The 16,432-nt window shown below is 40.3% G+C and overlaps 1 protein-coding gene across 1 annotated transcript; it reads right to left on the reverse strand.

Moving 5' to 3' along the window:
- Nucleotides 1-8,287: 8,287 nt before the first annotated feature.
- LOC114546113 (Fc receptor-like A) lies at nt 8,288-10,266 on the reverse strand. Its single transcript, XM_028564778.1, has 4 exons — nt 10,243-10,266; nt 9,462-9,725; nt 9,125-9,382; nt 8,288-8,475 (listed from the first exon to the last, which is right to left on the reverse strand). Exons 2-4 carry the CDS (start codon nt 9,691-9,693, stop codon nt 8,288-8,290), a joined length of 678 nt encoding a protein of 225 aa, XP_028420579.1. The 5' UTR covers nt 9,694-9,725; nt 10,243-10,266.
- Nucleotides 10,267-16,432: the final 6,166 nt, after the last annotated feature.

Raw genomic sequence — 16,432 nt, forward strand, 5'->3', positions numbered from 1 at the left:
CATTTTATTTTGGTTGTGTTTGGTTTTTAATTTCCATTCAGTTTATTGTTTTTTGTTGTTTTGTTCACTTATTGTGGATATTTAAAATGTCTTCCAGTTCCAGTGTTAAATATTCTTTAGACATAAAAGTGTATTGATCTTTGAAAAGGTGTACCTACATTATTATTGTGCCATTATCATTATATCAGATGAAAATGGTCTCAGAACGACAATATTATTGTATATCGCAATCATTCCTGGGACAATTCATCGTCCAGCAAAATAAGTTATTGTGACAGGCCTATAACGTATTTACATTTATCTGATACAAATGCTGCTAATGTTTGCTCGGTACACAGCTGCTTGTCAGCGAGGATGTGTCATATCTCTGGATGTGTTCTTTATGTTTCACTTTCTGCACTTTAAAGCTATTTTTTATGTTGCACAGCACTTTATTTGAGTTTTATTCTGTAAATAAATATGTTACGATTTAAAAACGTTTCCTTTTTATTTTATTTCTTTATGTTTTTAATGAAGTGGTTGTTATGGATCAATGCCCCCAATTTGGGGCCCGCAGGCCAAGTTTGGCCCGTCATTACATTTGACATGTGCGTTCTTATCAGAAACTGGGGGAAGGATGTGATCCTGGGTGATGAGGTCAGTGATATTACCCAACCTCCGCCTGGGGGGCTGTGAGAGGAGAGAGTCTGCGAGGTTTTATAACAACGCTCAAAGTCCTTTTACTTTAAATACATAAAACACAATGACTCCATATTTGATAGTTCAGATAAAAGTCAAATGTAGGTCAGTTCAGATTGTTTTAATGTCGACAAAAGTTTTTATGTTTGACATGGATGGTAATCTGTGATTCATATTTATTAGAACAAAACACACACACACACACACACACACACACACACACACACACACACACACAGAGAGAGAGACACACACACACAACCAACTTTTACTGTATTGCAACATTACTTTAATGTTCTGCTAATCAAATACTGTTAAAAAAAAAAAACTGAATGAACTAAAATAAACTAGTGTACAGTAAATACTGTAAAGTATTACTGCAGTACACACATCACTAATCTGCATCAAGTCTCTCTTCTGGATTTGGCCACAAGTTCTGGTCCACATCACAACGTATGTTTTCATACTTCATGCACCTTGGAATCGCAGCCTGCCATTGGTCAGCAGTGATGTCATCACACTGTTGTCCTATTGGACAACAAACTTCAATGGGACTCATGGACTGATCTTTGGCAGCACTAAGACTTTACTTTTTAAAGAAACTGCTTGTTTTTAATGTCAATAAGAAAATGCTCCAAATGTTTTATACTGCTTTTATTTAACGTGTTTTAATTTGCTGTATTATTATTATTATTATTGTTATTATTATTAGTATTAATATTATTATAAATATATGCAACACGCGTCTTCTCCATTTCTGCATCAGTGAATCTGTGATCGATGCCGTGGTCTATTTAAGAAAGCCGTGAACGTGCACTTACCCCAGCTGTAAACCTGGCTTGACATAGCTTCACCTTCTCATCCTGGCTCGGCAAACGTGCAACCGATTAAGCCGCAATGAGCGGATTACACTAAGTCAAGCTGCGCTTTTTCACTTATCCTGGATATCTTCATTCTACTGGTGTGCAACAGGCCCCTGGTCTTATGTGGTCTACATATGCAAAAGAAACTGTGAAATCTCCCTTTATTGCAATAAAGCTTTCACAAATGTAAAAGTGTGTTTTAGACATAATTATTAATTTACCTTAATGACTAACACTCATTCAATACAGTAAGAGGTTCCAAAAACGGAGGATCAGTCACTTAGCAATGCAAATTATGTATCCCTGCTGAATTGGACAGTTTTAAGTTCCCCTTAAATTTCCCCTTAACTGCCGAATTGGAAGCTGCGAAGAAAGAGGGGACATTGCCTATCTACGACAAGGCAAAGTGATCATCCATCCCCGGTCCAGTACACCAAAACGGACAAGAAATATTTAATCTACGACCAGGGGCCTATTCCAGGTAGGAGGTTTAACAAACTCTGAGTCTAACCCTGATGTCTGAGTTGATTTACCCTGAGATGGAAACTCTGAGTTTTCAGTTTCAGAACAGCTGATATGAGTTGGTTCAATCAACTCAGAGTAGGTTCACGCACCACCACAATAAAAAGGCAGCATGAATGGAGCCATGATTCTACGATTCACCATGGTAACAACCACAAACAAACTGGTCAGCGGAAATACTCATGGGCACATACAGAGAGTTAAAACAACAACACAGTGGCTGCTGCAAAAGAGAATTTGCGTGGGAGAAAATCGCTGCTAGAGTAAATGTGTATATTCCAATATAGTGTATATCATATTTAATCATGAGTATAGCCTAATATTACTGGTGAAATGGTATTGAACCTATAATCTATTTCATTTAGGTGCAATCCTGCGGGCGAATAAATCCTAGTCCTACTAATCCCATTCTGAGGCTGCAGCACCATCATTATCAGAATTATAATTCATAATCTTTTATTTCAAAGGGTTTACCTCATTCACCTGCAGTACTGTTTAAAACACGTTTCAGAGCGAGTCTCACTCTTCTGACGGCGCTTTGCTACAGTGGCTTCATGCTCCGCATCACCAATGTTGTAAAGACAAATGCCGTTTGCAAAAAAACGTAAACGCGACACAAATAATCTGCTGGGATGTAAGAGCATAGATGGGTGACGTTAGTGATATGAGGACGGATAAGGTTATGTAGCCTAGGTTACATAACTGATCGACCGGGAAGAAAAACGATACCGCTCAAATAGGAAGTTATCTAAAAATGTAAATGTCGGGGTTCAATCTCCTGACATATAACACCCTGCAAAGTAAAGCAGCTTCTTCATCAATGGGATCATCGACAAAAGTAAATGCCATGTTTTGAGAAATAAAACGTTTTATAGTCTGCCTAACATGGTTAATAAAGCAACATAATTTTTGTTTATTCATGCCGATAACAAACTGCGCTAAAATGCGCCTGATCCAGACTGAATGAATGAATGAGGAGATGAGAGAGCGCTGTGTCAGAGGGAGGAGACTGAGAGAAGAAAACCTGCTCCCGACCAGGTTAGGTTCACAGGCTCAGTTTCCATAGTAACTGACTCTGAGGTGAAGTTACCATAGTAACTGACTCTGAGGTGAAGTTACCTCTCTTTCTGAACTGGAAAACCCAGAGTTACCCTCATCTCAGGGTTAACAAACTCAGAGTTTTCACTAAACCTGCTTTCTGAAATAGGGCCTTGAATAATCTCAAAGGTACTCTATGCTCAAAAAGATGCTGAAAGCATAATATGGCAAATTTAAGCCCATCAAACTGTTCTTGTTTTACCTTTGCCAATGTTCTCATTCCCCTGACAATTGAGCTAACAATTTCATTATAAGATCTATTTTCTGTCTTTTCTTATCCATAAATGGATATGTCAGAGCAGCAAGAACTTGTAAAGTTCTAAAAAAACAAACAATAAATAGTATGAAAGTCCCAAAAACATGGTCAAGTCTCAGAGAAAGCAAAACGTATGGTGCATTCAGGCGAGTCAATCATTTCCAAGTTTATCAAGTGGCTCCCAAAATACCAACTGGGGCTACGTCTTCAATGTGATGTGGAACTGGCAAATAGTGCACCAAGTTAATAGTAAATATATCAATATGACTTCTACTTATCTGTAACACCTTGTAGATAACACGTCCAGGCTAATATCAAGAACAAACAGTGGTGGGGTTTATATTGTTTATATATCTGTGTTGATGCCATGCGTCTTAATAATATTAATAATAATGTTATTATGTCAGCGTGTTGTCGTTGTCATTGTAGTAGAACTGTGTGAGTTTGGTCTCTGCTGTGTTTTCTGGTTCTGAAATGAATGAACTGTTGGTTTGGACACTCTGGTGTGTGATGTCATGTGTCTGTTGTCATGGTGATGATCTTTATTTTGTAGCCTAAATGTTCCTCTAATACAGTGACGGTAGAATTAAAACTCCATAAGTTAAAGAGCTGTGAGCTGTTCCCTGCTGAACTGAACATGTGTAAAGAAAGAGAAGGTGCTGTGATATGATGCTCTCATCCAGAGAGAGGTTTACTATCAGCAGCTTATTGAAAATGATAAGAAGATGGATATAAAGGGTCTGATATGATGCTCTCATCCAGAGAGAGGTTTACTATCAGCAGCTTATTGAAAATGATAAGAAGATGGATATAAAGGGTCTGATATGAATGTGTACATTAGAGCAGGAATATGTAGTTATTGTTCAGGGGTATAAAAACTGTGTAAACAGTTTAAATCCAAACATATGTGTAGTAGTGAAGATAGTAAGGATGGGGGGGGGTCTTCAGATGGAGGTAGAACTAACAGACTTGTTGCTGCCCTTCAGCTCTCACAGTTGGCTTTGACTTCATGTATTAACTTCTAGCTGTGTTCTCATCAACGTCACCATCTGCTAGAAGAATTGGGATGGATCCATGGAAGTTACCATAGTAACTGACTCTTTGACTTCATGTATTAACTTCTAGCTGTGTTCTCATCAACGTCACCATCTCGGGACTCTGTGCGACTCCCAACAAAGATGTTAAAGAAGTGAGATGTCTCACTCTGTAGCTAAAACAGAGAGCTCAACACACAGGGTGAAAAGAGGAGCTGCAGCAATGTGCAGTACAACAGAAATATGGTGTTTTTTGAATATTAAACCATGTAAACCTATTCTGGTACAACCTCTAAATACTGTTGTGAACCTGAAGATGAGCATAATACGGGCGCTTTAAGTTTACATATCCACTGGTTAAGAGGAAGTAGAACTTTTCAGTTTTCTTTTCTTTTTAACACGTGTTGCTGATGTCAGGGCAAAAACGTTCATGTGAAATGGACTTCACACTAACAGAGCTGTTTATAGAGATTATAGTAAGATAAGCATGTTGACCACAGGAGGAACAAGTCATGATGTCTCTCTCTGTCTCTCTCTGTCTCTCTCGGTCTCTCTCTGTCTCTCTCTGTCTCTCTCGGTCTCTCTCTGTCTCTCTCTGTCTCTCTCTGTCTCTCTCTGTCTCTCTCTGTCTCTCTCGGTCTCTCTCTGTCTCTCTCTCTCTCAATTAAATTAAACTACATTTTGCTTTACTGGCATGAACAAAGAAAGCATGTTGCTGCAAAAGCAGTTTACAGAAAATGCATATATAATACATATTACATATTAAATACATACAGTAGGTGTCACATAGATTCTATACTGCACTGATAGTTATACAATAGTTGTTAAATGAAGTCATATTAGTAATAGGTTGTGTGTTGGCTGTTAGTGAAATATTCATATATTAACAATGTAAACAGTTTAGTCGGAATAATATCTTTTTCAGAATAAGGGCTAAATATTGTGCATGTAAAGATGGTCCCTGTTGCACTGCATGACATGTTTCTTCATCACCATGAACACACACTGGAGTTCATTCACTAATACTCACTAGAGCACCAGATGAGGATTACTCCGCTAATCGAAATAGTCTCTTCCTGGTTGATTTCTTGTCTTTGATTCCTATTTGTCCGTGACTGATGTCTTCTGTTCTCACTCCGGAGTAGATTGCAATTGAATAACTCTCTGGAAAAGAAATGACATTGATAATTTCAATTTTACTACAATCAATAAAACATTTTCCATAGTATTAGAAAAGGACTTAATAGTTGATACATTTTAGCAGCAAATATCAGGATATAGCTTTAAGACACAAGTGTTAAAGTCTACATAAGGGGAAGTACGACTTAAAATGTCACAGTTTTATTTTCTTCTTAACACTTGTTGCTGATGGCAGGGCTTAGATGGAAACCCAGTTCATGTGAAATGGACTTCACGCTCACAGAGCTGATCTTTTTTAGAGACATGTTGACCGCAGGAGGAACAACTCACGGTGTCAACATGTCAGTGTTGCACAAACACTTGAAATAATGTAAAAATGTGCCTATTTCCCAGAGAGCGATATACTGAACTAGATTTAGATGAGCATCTTTATTATGGCGTTATCAATATATTTGCCTAACACAAACTTGACAGCTTGAGCGAGAGAATTGTGCCTCTTGCCTCTCCAAACCCAACTGTCCCGTTCTTCTTTACCTAAACCCAACTGTCCCGTTATTTACCTAAACCCAACTGTCCTGTTCTTCTTTACCTAAACCCAACTGTCCCGTTATTTACCTAAACCCAACTGTCCCGTTCTTCTTTATCTAAACCCAACTGTCCTGTTCTTCTTTATCTAAACCCAACTGTCCTGTTCTTCTTTATCTAAACCCAACTGTCCCGTTCTTCTTTATCTAAACCCAACTGTCCTGTTCTTCTTTATCTAAACCCAACTGTCCCGTTCTTCTATACCTAAACCCAACTGTCCCGTTCTTCTTTATCTAAACCCAACTGTCCTGTTCTTCTTTATCTAAACCCAACTGTCCTGTTCTTCTTTATCTAAACCCAACTGTCCCGTTCTTCTATACCTAAACCCAACTGTCCCGTTATTTACCTAAACCCAACTGTCCCACATTAGGGCCGCCTACTCAACTGTGAGCAGAACTACCAAAAGTATTTCTCATGCCAGAAACCACTAAATCGTGTGTTTAGGATGTTAATATCATACTGTTATTGACGTGTGTTTGTGTTACTGTGCTGCTGCTCTTGGGAGCTCTCTGCAGCGCTGTTCTTTGGAAAAAGCTGCCACTGGTATACAGTAACTTTATTTTTAGTAAAATGTCCCAGAATTCACCGATATGAAGGCTATTACTCCAGATATTCCTGCCAGTCATCTCCTTTAGTTATTTATTAGTCTTCTATTGCCAGAGTTACACAGCCTTGTTTATAATATGGAGAAAGCTGGCAAACTCAAATCATCAGCTGTGAAATGGTTTCATCTCCTATACATTCTTCACAATAAAAGCCCCCACGTTATTTTCTCATTTGAATGCTTTTATTATGAAATGGCAAAATCAGGAAATGTTGGGTCTTCATCAGCAGTAACATAACACGGAGCACCTCGCAGCACTTGAGAAGCCCCGTGGTGACGAGCAGAGAGTAACAACGGAGCTTTTCAGGTGTTGCGCTAATCACTCCGCCCAAGTAGCAGCAGTAGCAGTGCTTCGCCTTCTGAGAATATAGTTCCCAGTATGTATACGGTTAGAAGATGGCCGTGGGTCATGTGACCTTGTTAATTGTACACGCTGTGACTCTACAAATCACAACATGTAAATAGGAACATGTTGGCGTTATTTTGTCACTTATTGGGAGCAGTAGGCTAGATGGAGCCGGCTACCTCCAGGATCTGTGCTAAGCTAGGCTAGATGGAACCAGTTACCTCCAGGATCTATGCTAAGCTAGGCTAGTTGTGGGGGGGGCGTCAGACAGAGTTACAACACGCACAGAGATGAGAAGAGTATGTATGGACTTATCTAACTCTGGGGGATACGGGGAATAAGACAAAGTCCCTATAAGTCGGCGTGTTCCTTTAACAACAGCATTTTACTCTTTACATGAACATATTCCATTACTTTAGATCTATTGTAAGTGATCATAGATAGACAGCAATATGTAAATCTGCAAATTTATAGCTTATTGATATGATCTTTGTTTTGTCCTGTGTCCTGAAGTGAAGCGTGTGAAGACCCCCACTCAGCTGAAGGGTTGCTATGAGAAACAGGAAACTGGACGACCACAGAGCTGTTAGAGCTGTTAGAGCTGTTAGAGCTGTTAGAGGTGTTAACCACAGGGTACCAAACACCCGGCCTCTCATGACAAGCACAACACACCCATCACCTATCATCTATTACAATAGACCTCACAGTTTGACTGTTAATATATCCCTATTTTATAAAATGCCCTTTTCCCAAAATGTCCTCTCAGGACATTAAAACAAGAACTCACACGGTTTTTATCTGAAAAATATATCTTTACCTTTGCTCCAGCTCGATATTGTGACATCACTGTATGTGACGTCATCATCTCCAGCTTCTACTGCAGCTGAATTAAACCAAAGTTAACATCAATTTCAATCAGTTTATCCATTAAAGAGACATCCGTAAAGATGAAAACATGAGGAAGATTATGTGATTTGATCAAAAGCTCCGGAGCATGCTAAAGGGCCCTCGTGGTGACGATGGTTTGTCAACAACAGAAAAGTGATTCATGAGAATCCTAAGAGACGTTTGACTTGAAACACTTCACTCCAATTCTGAAATTGAAAATATCAACAGTAAATTTCTATTTTAAACTGCAGCGCAATATGAGTCTTATTGAGACTAACCTTTAGGTTTCCTACGGAGGCATCGTCTCAGCAGGAGAACCGGGAGAACCAGCAGAACCAGGAGAACCAGGACACCGACTGGAACAATGGACCACAACACAAGGGGAGGAGGAGAGGAGACCGGGGGAGAGGAAGAAGTGTTGAAGTCAGAGGTTGTAGGAGGACTTGTAGTCGTGGGTTTCTCTAAAATAAACAAGAAAAATAATTAATTAAAAGTAAAGAAATAAAAGTAAGTAGATAACACGTTCAGCTGTTTCACTGTTCCTCCTTTTTATGTGAAGCTTTAGACTTTTAACTTCCATGTTGTGTATCATGTTTGTAACTGAGTGAAATCCCTCGGTCTAGTTAGAGGAAGAGATATCTACTATCAGACGGTGTGTTAAGCTGCTTCCACACCGTGTTAACCCAACGCTGGAGCGTTTCCTTGGATACGCCCGTTGGTTTGGGGCGGTGTGAAAGCTCATTCAAACTCTAGTCCAGACCAAATAACAGAACTCTGGTCGATGAATACGGAGGTCTCTGTTGCTCAAGATTTCAGTCACTTCATGTGAGAACACAATCAGACACACACAGGAAGTGACCCAAAAATCAAAGCATTAACTAGCCTGCAGTTTCCACCTTGCACACAATTTACTGACATATAAATGGTTAAAGTGATGATAATTTTCAGATCCATAACCTACAATGACCACACATCATCATCATCATCATCATCTCAAAGACCAGGTTTGGTGCATGTGACAAAGTGTAGTGTAAATCAGAAACAAATAAAAAATGATGCCCCCAAATCACAGAGTCTACCGACCTGTAGGTGTGAAAGATGAATAACGACCTTTAACCTCCTCACCTGTGACAGAGACCCAGCTGGGTGGAGACTCTCCAACACTGCTGATGTGACACTTGTAGAGGCCTTCATCAGACCTGGAAACATGGTGGATGGTCATGTGACCTGCAGGCTCAGTCCTGATGAAGGAGCCATCTTTATAGAAACCAGCTGGGAGGTTGGAGGAGGTCTCTGTTTTACAGGTCAGAGTGAGGTCTTCTCCCTCCATCACAGGGAGGACAGGACTCTGCAGGATCACTGGTCCACCTCAACACAGAGACAAACTACAGCATGTCATCCATTCACACACAGCTTCATCAATACTGACTCCACAGTCTGATCTTACCAGTGACAGTGATGGTGATGCTGTTACTGGTTGCTCCCTCTCTGGACTCACACCAGTAAACTCCACTGTCCCCTGGGACCATGTAGCTGATGTTACAGGAAGAACCAGCAGGTCTTCCCCAGCCATCTCCACACTGAGTCCTGGTTTCTCTGGTTGTGTTCCCCCTCAGAGTCCATCCAGCAGAGCTGTCGTCCTCCTCACAGCTCAGAGAGACAGACTCTCCTTCAAACATCTGAGATCTGCTGGGACTCACAGTCAGAGAGACTGGAGGGAGGAAGATGCAGTAATAGAAGATGATTTGCATTTTTAAGGCTTATTTTGACCACATTCCTCATATTCCTGCTTTCTCACTGTCTGTCCATTGCTGAATCCTCTCCTCTGTAATTCAGTCGGTGAACTATCAAACCATTTCTGCATGTTTTCAAATTGAACTCTCAAATTTGCTATTAGACACAGCAGAATATCTACATCTGTCTACATGTGTCTTACTTTTTAAAGTTTCTGTATTTATTAATACTTTGGCTCAATAATCCTCCTGACATTACCAGTTTATTACCCATCCTTCAAAAGAATCAGTGTTTCCTCGTTCTCTAGCAGCCGGTGCATCATTAGAAACAGCCCTGGTTTGAATTATTTTAAAATTTTATCTTCAATCATATCTTCTCTCTCCAGTCTGTCACTGCGGCTTTCTAAACTGAATTTAGTGTTAAAATGTATTCATAAACTCTCCCTCCTCAACCATTGTCTTGTCTACCAGATGTGACAGAAGGAGTTTACTGACCTTGGTTTGTTGGGCTGCTCAGCAGTGAAGTCAGAACTAAAGAGAAATCAACCTCAGGTTAGTCTGAGCTTTAACGTGGAACAAGACATCAACACAGAAAAACAGCCAGTATTGATATTAGAAAAAATACTGAAATACACATTCAATATTTTTCATTTGATCCTCAAACTTGACAGCAGTAAATGATGGAGGACCTCCATGTCTTGGAAATTGAAATAGAGCATTTATTTATTTAATATTTAATTGTACATTAAAAAATGAATTATTCAATTGGTTTTCAAATGTATTAATTAATCCATTATATAAGAGAGGAACTATAAAAATAGTTTCAAAGTTAAACTTCAAAAATTGTGAACGACATAACTTAAGTTTCAATAAGTCTCCATATAACAAATAAATGAATGAATAAATAAATAAATGCTGAAATAAATGTATAACTAAATGAATAAAATAATACATAAAATCATAAATAAATTACTTAATGCTTTAAATATATTTCTACATTTTTATCCACCTACATTTATGTAGTACTGTATTTCTGTGTCCATATGTTAATGAGGTAGGAGGTCCTGACTTCAGTTTAAAGCATGATTGGCTACAGGAGTGAGCTTGATTCATGTCTACTACCTTTGCCTCATGGTGAGACCATAGATAGACTGGAACGAGTGAGACAGAGGAGCTGACAGCAGCTCTCCTCTGCTCCCCTTTTGAAATAAAGAGCATTTATAATGAATTTATAAATGCAAATAAAAACAGGAATTATTAATAATTTAATTAATATTTGAATTAAGAATACAGCTTTTAAAGTTATTGTCCGTAAGATTTTCATCTAGTTAACTGTCTAGAAAGTACCAATATATCAAAAAGTGAGTTAAAACAACGGTGATTGAGCACATGACTGCCCTAAATTCAAATTCAGCCTCAGTTAGTGATGCTTTTTACATCAGCCATCAGCGGTTGGTCTCTCTTCGTCTGCCCAGGTAGAGCTTGACAGTGCCACTAATGCTGCGTTCAATTGTACTCTGGAATTGGAAACTTCAGACGAGGAAAGATGCAAAGAAACGGTACGTTAATCGGCCGCCTACGTTTCATTACTGCTGACTCACAATGGACAGACAGACAGAGAATGAAGACCATTCAACTTCGAGTCCAAATAAATCAAAAAAAGCTGATGCTGGCTGAGACGACATGTCAACCTCTTCCATCGACTGCAGCCGGTCTGTGTGCACCTCAGGTGGGACACCGACACCTGACGCCGGTCTGTACTACATGTGCAGTGTAGCAGGTTGTAGCACAAGGGCTATTTTCCGCCTGTAGTCCCTGCGCCCGGCTCGGCCCATATCGTAGTGTTCTGTCTTAAAGCAATTTCTGTTGTTATACATGTATGCTTTGTTTCTTTACTTGGGTGTTTATGTAATTTGTGGTAATGTTTCATGTATGTCCTTTGGTATAGTGTTATTCATCTTATGTATGTCTATGTCCACTTTTTTATACGAGCTGCCCAGGGAGCCACAAAGAATTCCAGCCCTGGCTGACTATAAAGTTAAATCGTATTGTAAGTTCCCGTTGAAATACATTAGTTTAAAAAACGTGCTGACCATCACGAAAAAACAAGAATAACGTGTCCGTGTACACGAATCAATAGATTAAATTACGTGACCTTATCACAAACTACTGTGAGACTGGGTCGCTGGTTGGTTTTAACAACCAGCACATGAAGTGAATTTTGAAGTGTACAACCCTTTCAAATGCCCTTTTTAATAGCAGTATTCTAAATTACATTATTAATTCCTGTTATTTCAACTGACAAACCCTGAAACATTAAGTTGAACTTACCCAGCAGCAGCTGCAGAGATGGTTCCTCCATTTGAAATGTTGGTCATCTGAGATCAGCACATTAACTTCTATCAGACACACCGAGTACAGCCCTCCTCCTTCCTCGTCACGTGTCACTGCTGACGTTTTCAGGAAATAGTTTTTTTATTGTGTATTCACACGTCAGAAAATATTAGGTAAGAGAAAAAACAGCACACCTCAAAATGATCAAAGTAACAGGTTGTGAACAGCTGTTATCAGAATCTCAGTATCATCTAGCTCAGGGGGGGTCCTCAACATGTTTTAGGCCAAGGACCCCTAACAGGGTACCGAGCAGGGACCCCCCCCCTACATATATTGTATTGAGTTGCATATTAAACTTGAGCTACCATAGTGTAACCTTTTGTGATGCCCTGCAATACTAAGTTACTATTTACATATTCATATAGCATAATGTTTTAACGTCAAACATACATGTGGAAGGCAACGTGAATCCATTAGCTGAACTGTATCTGTGGATGGTAGATAGATAGATAGATAGATAGATAGATAGATAGATAGATAGATACTTTATTGGACACACACACACACACACACACACACACACACACACACACACACACACACACACACACACACACACACACACACATACAGGCTGACCTTTGACCTCTTGTGTCTCTCCCCAACCCGAATGAAGCGTATCCTGCAGTGATGTAATGAACCAATGTGGCCACAGAGAGGCGCTGTTTCACAGATATGACTCTGTATGAATGTTATTAAGATGTTATAGATAGATAGATAGATAGATAGATAGATAGATAGATAGATAGATAGATAGATAGATAGATGGATACTTTATTGATCCCCGTGCAGTGTGTGTAGTCTTGATCTGATCATCTCTTCTGCTCTGTGATAGAGCTGTGGAGTGGATGACAGTCATTGTCCAACATGTTGACCAGTTTGTTCAGGGTCCTTTTATCTGATGTGGAAGTGATGCACCCCTGCAATGACTCTGAGGACCCCCTAGAGGTCACGGACCCCCTGTTGAAGATCCCTGATCTAGCTTATTGGGTGAGGAGTGGAGCCCAGCTGGACAGCTACAAGATATATGCAGATAAACACATCCACACCTCGGAGAGTTACTGAACCTGCAGGTCTTTGGACATAAGTGTCATTTAGTAAATTATGATAATTAGGGCTGCACGATATGAGGAAAATGTCAAATTGCGATGATTTTGACTGATATTGCGTTTGAGATATGATTCATGATATTGAAGGGAATGATTGAAGTGGAAAGAAAACCCTTTCTGTGGTGTGTTCCCTGTCATAAAACTGGCCTCCGTGTCAGTCTCAGTTACCTTTTATTTCAACATGTTTGTGTAATGGCAGCCGTAACATTAATGAGAATACACTAATCAGGTCTAACAGCTCCCTCTACTGTCTGTGTTAGGGTTAGGTAACCTTAGGTAACCTCAATCTCCCTCCATTGACTGTTACTGTCTGTGTCTCGGGGCCGACTCCCGTGGCAGCAAAATGGTGACAAATGTCGATGTAGATTAACGTAAAAGTCGCATCAAATCCGCATCGGTTGCTCACACTGTGGCCGCATTGAACATTTTTGAGTGTTTACGCTACTTCTGAAGAAGTCTGACCTGGTCACTTGACCCCAAAAATCAATCAGATTTGTGCCACTTTTGCCTACAGTCTGAACATAGCCTTAAAGGTCTGTTAACAGTTAACGAGTTGTGTTTTTCTAGGATGGCGAAGGCATATCCCACTCTACATACATATACTCTCTGATTAGCTAATTCTTGGTATTTCCACCATTTGGCCCAATATGTCAAATTTGCTTCAAAGCCCGGCACCAGTAGCGGAGGTAGCATGGGTGGGGCCGCCCCAGGGCCCCGTGCCAATTAGGGGCCCCTCAAACACCGCCGATCTTGCGTCACTTGACGAAAACGGGGCCCTCGCCAAGTGACACGTTATTAGCTGAAATAAATAATTACTGCATATGATCTCACGGTGTGATAATCCAGCTCTTCTTATCAAACGTATATATAATTTGTGCCACTGATTGAGCTCACTCGGCCTGTTCAGCAACATCGCTGTCCATCAGCTGACGCTGTCCGTGGTGCTGAATCATTTCGCAGAGCATAGCTCTGCTCTCTGCGATTCTCGGCATTTCCCGGCCGCTTCCTGCTGCGTCCTGCTGCGTCCTGCTGCACCCGCCGCACCCACCCGTGCTCTGCAGCGCCACGTTACATCCCGCAACGCCCTGCTGTGATGTTCCTATGCACAGAGTAGTCAGGATCCGGTATAGGAGACTGCACTACTCAGTATGACACGATGTGTCCTGCTATGCCATGAACTTCCACGATAACCTTCGAAGTCACTGTGACTTCTAATGTGACTGTTATCACCACTGTTCATCACGCCCCCAACCGGCCCGTCAGACACCGCCTACCAAGAGTCTGGGTCTGCCGAGGTTTCTTCCTAAAAGGGAGTTTTTTCTTGCCACTGTCGCAATAGCCACTGCTAATGCTTGAGGGAATTACTGTAATTGTTGGGGTTTTGGAATTTATAGAGTGTGGTCTAGACCTACTCTGTCTGTAAAGTGTCTCGAGATAACTTTTGTTATGATTTGATACTATAAATAAAATTGAAATTGAATTGAATTGAAATACCATCAAATACAGAAGAATGTGACCAGAAAAAGGGTTACTGTGCTGAGTTTAAACAGAAGGGAAGAAGTGGTCTATATACCAGACTCAGATTAGGTCACACAGGACTGGATGCTACCTTACACATAGTAGGACATGGTTATGGATTATACATAGAATGACAAGACAAAGATGATGTGGAACATGTACTTTCTACATGTGAGAAATATAATGATAATAGAATAAACTAATAACTAGGAAATGGAAGGAGAGAACTCCATACATGATATACTTGAAGAAAAGGGAATGACAAGGGAGAGACTTTATGTATTTATGTATCTTAATAATACTGGTATAATGAAAAGAATATATTGAACTAATACAAGCCTAGACTCTATGAAATTCATGGTAGTACACACTCCTGTACAGGTGGTGGCGGTATACTACAAAGGTAGTAATCTACCAAGAAGAAGAAGAAGAAGAATAGGTAAACCAATCAGAAGCAGATTAGGGCGGGACATCTCTTCGCCTTGCAAAAAAACCAAAACACACATCCCGTTTTCTTCAGGAGATAAGGGTTCATCTTTCCTCTGTGAAGGAGATAAGGGTTCTTCTTTCCTCCGTGAAGGAGATAAGGGTTCATCTTTCCTCCGTGAAGGAGATAAGGGTTCTTCTTTCCTCCGTGAAGGAGATAACGGTTCATCTTTCCTCCGTGAAGGAGATAAGGGTTCTTCTTTCCTCCGTGAAGGAGATAAGGGTTCATCTTTCCTCCGTGAAGGAGATAAGGGTTCTTCTCTCCTCCGTGAAGGAGATAAGGGTTCTTCTTTCCTCCGTGAAGGAGATAAGGGTTCTTCTTTCCTCCGTGAAGGAGATAAGGGTTCTTCTTTCCTCCGTGAAGGAGATAACGGTTCATCTTTCCTCTGTGAAGGAGATAAGGGTTCTTAGTTCCTCCGTGAAGGAGATAAGGGTTCTTCTTTCCTCCGTGAAGGAGATAAGGGTTCTTCTTTCCTCCGTGAAGGAGATAACGGTTCATCTTTCCTCCGTGAAGGAGATAAGGGTTCATCTTTCCTCCGTGAAGGAGATAACGGTTCATCTTTCCTCCGTGAAGGAGATAAGGGTTCTTCTTTCCTCTGTGAAGGAGATAAGGGTTCATCTTTCCTCTGTAAAGGAGATAAGGGTTCTTCTTTCCTCTGTGAAGGAGATAAGGGTTCATCTTTCCTCCATGAAGGAGATAAGGGTTCATCTTTCCTCTGTGAAGGAGATAACGGAGGATCTACCCTCTCTCGGCTCTTATGGCTCCATTTCTCTTCCTCTTGTTATTTCTCTTTGGAGCAGCTTCAGGTAAATATCAGCTTTTAGGTATATGTGCAGTTTACGTCTCATATCATACCAACAAACCGATATGGCCGACCGTGCAGCATTTATATTTTTATGCGAAACTTTCTATCGCCAAAGGTGCCGGATCCTTGTTCAACTGAGCGAAGAGGAGGAGGAGGAACTGCGCATAAGGTAATAAATGAAGCCTCCTTTAAAAAAAAAGTTAGTGTAGCTAGTCTTGAATGACGTTAGCAAATGGAAGCTAGCTATCTTAACAGTCATCTTACTGGATCCATCATTAAGATAAGTGTACTTCTGCCTTGTTAGGATGACAATAACATCAATTATCGCTTACATGATTTTAAGCGTACATCCACAGTTGTTGTTCAATGATA

This window comes from Perca flavescens, chromosome 19, assembly GCF_004354835.1.
Source record: "Perca flavescens isolate YP-PL-M2 chromosome 19, PFLA_1.0, whole genome shotgun sequence".
NCBI lineage: Eukaryota > Metazoa > Chordata > Actinopteri > Perciformes > Percidae > Perca > Perca flavescens.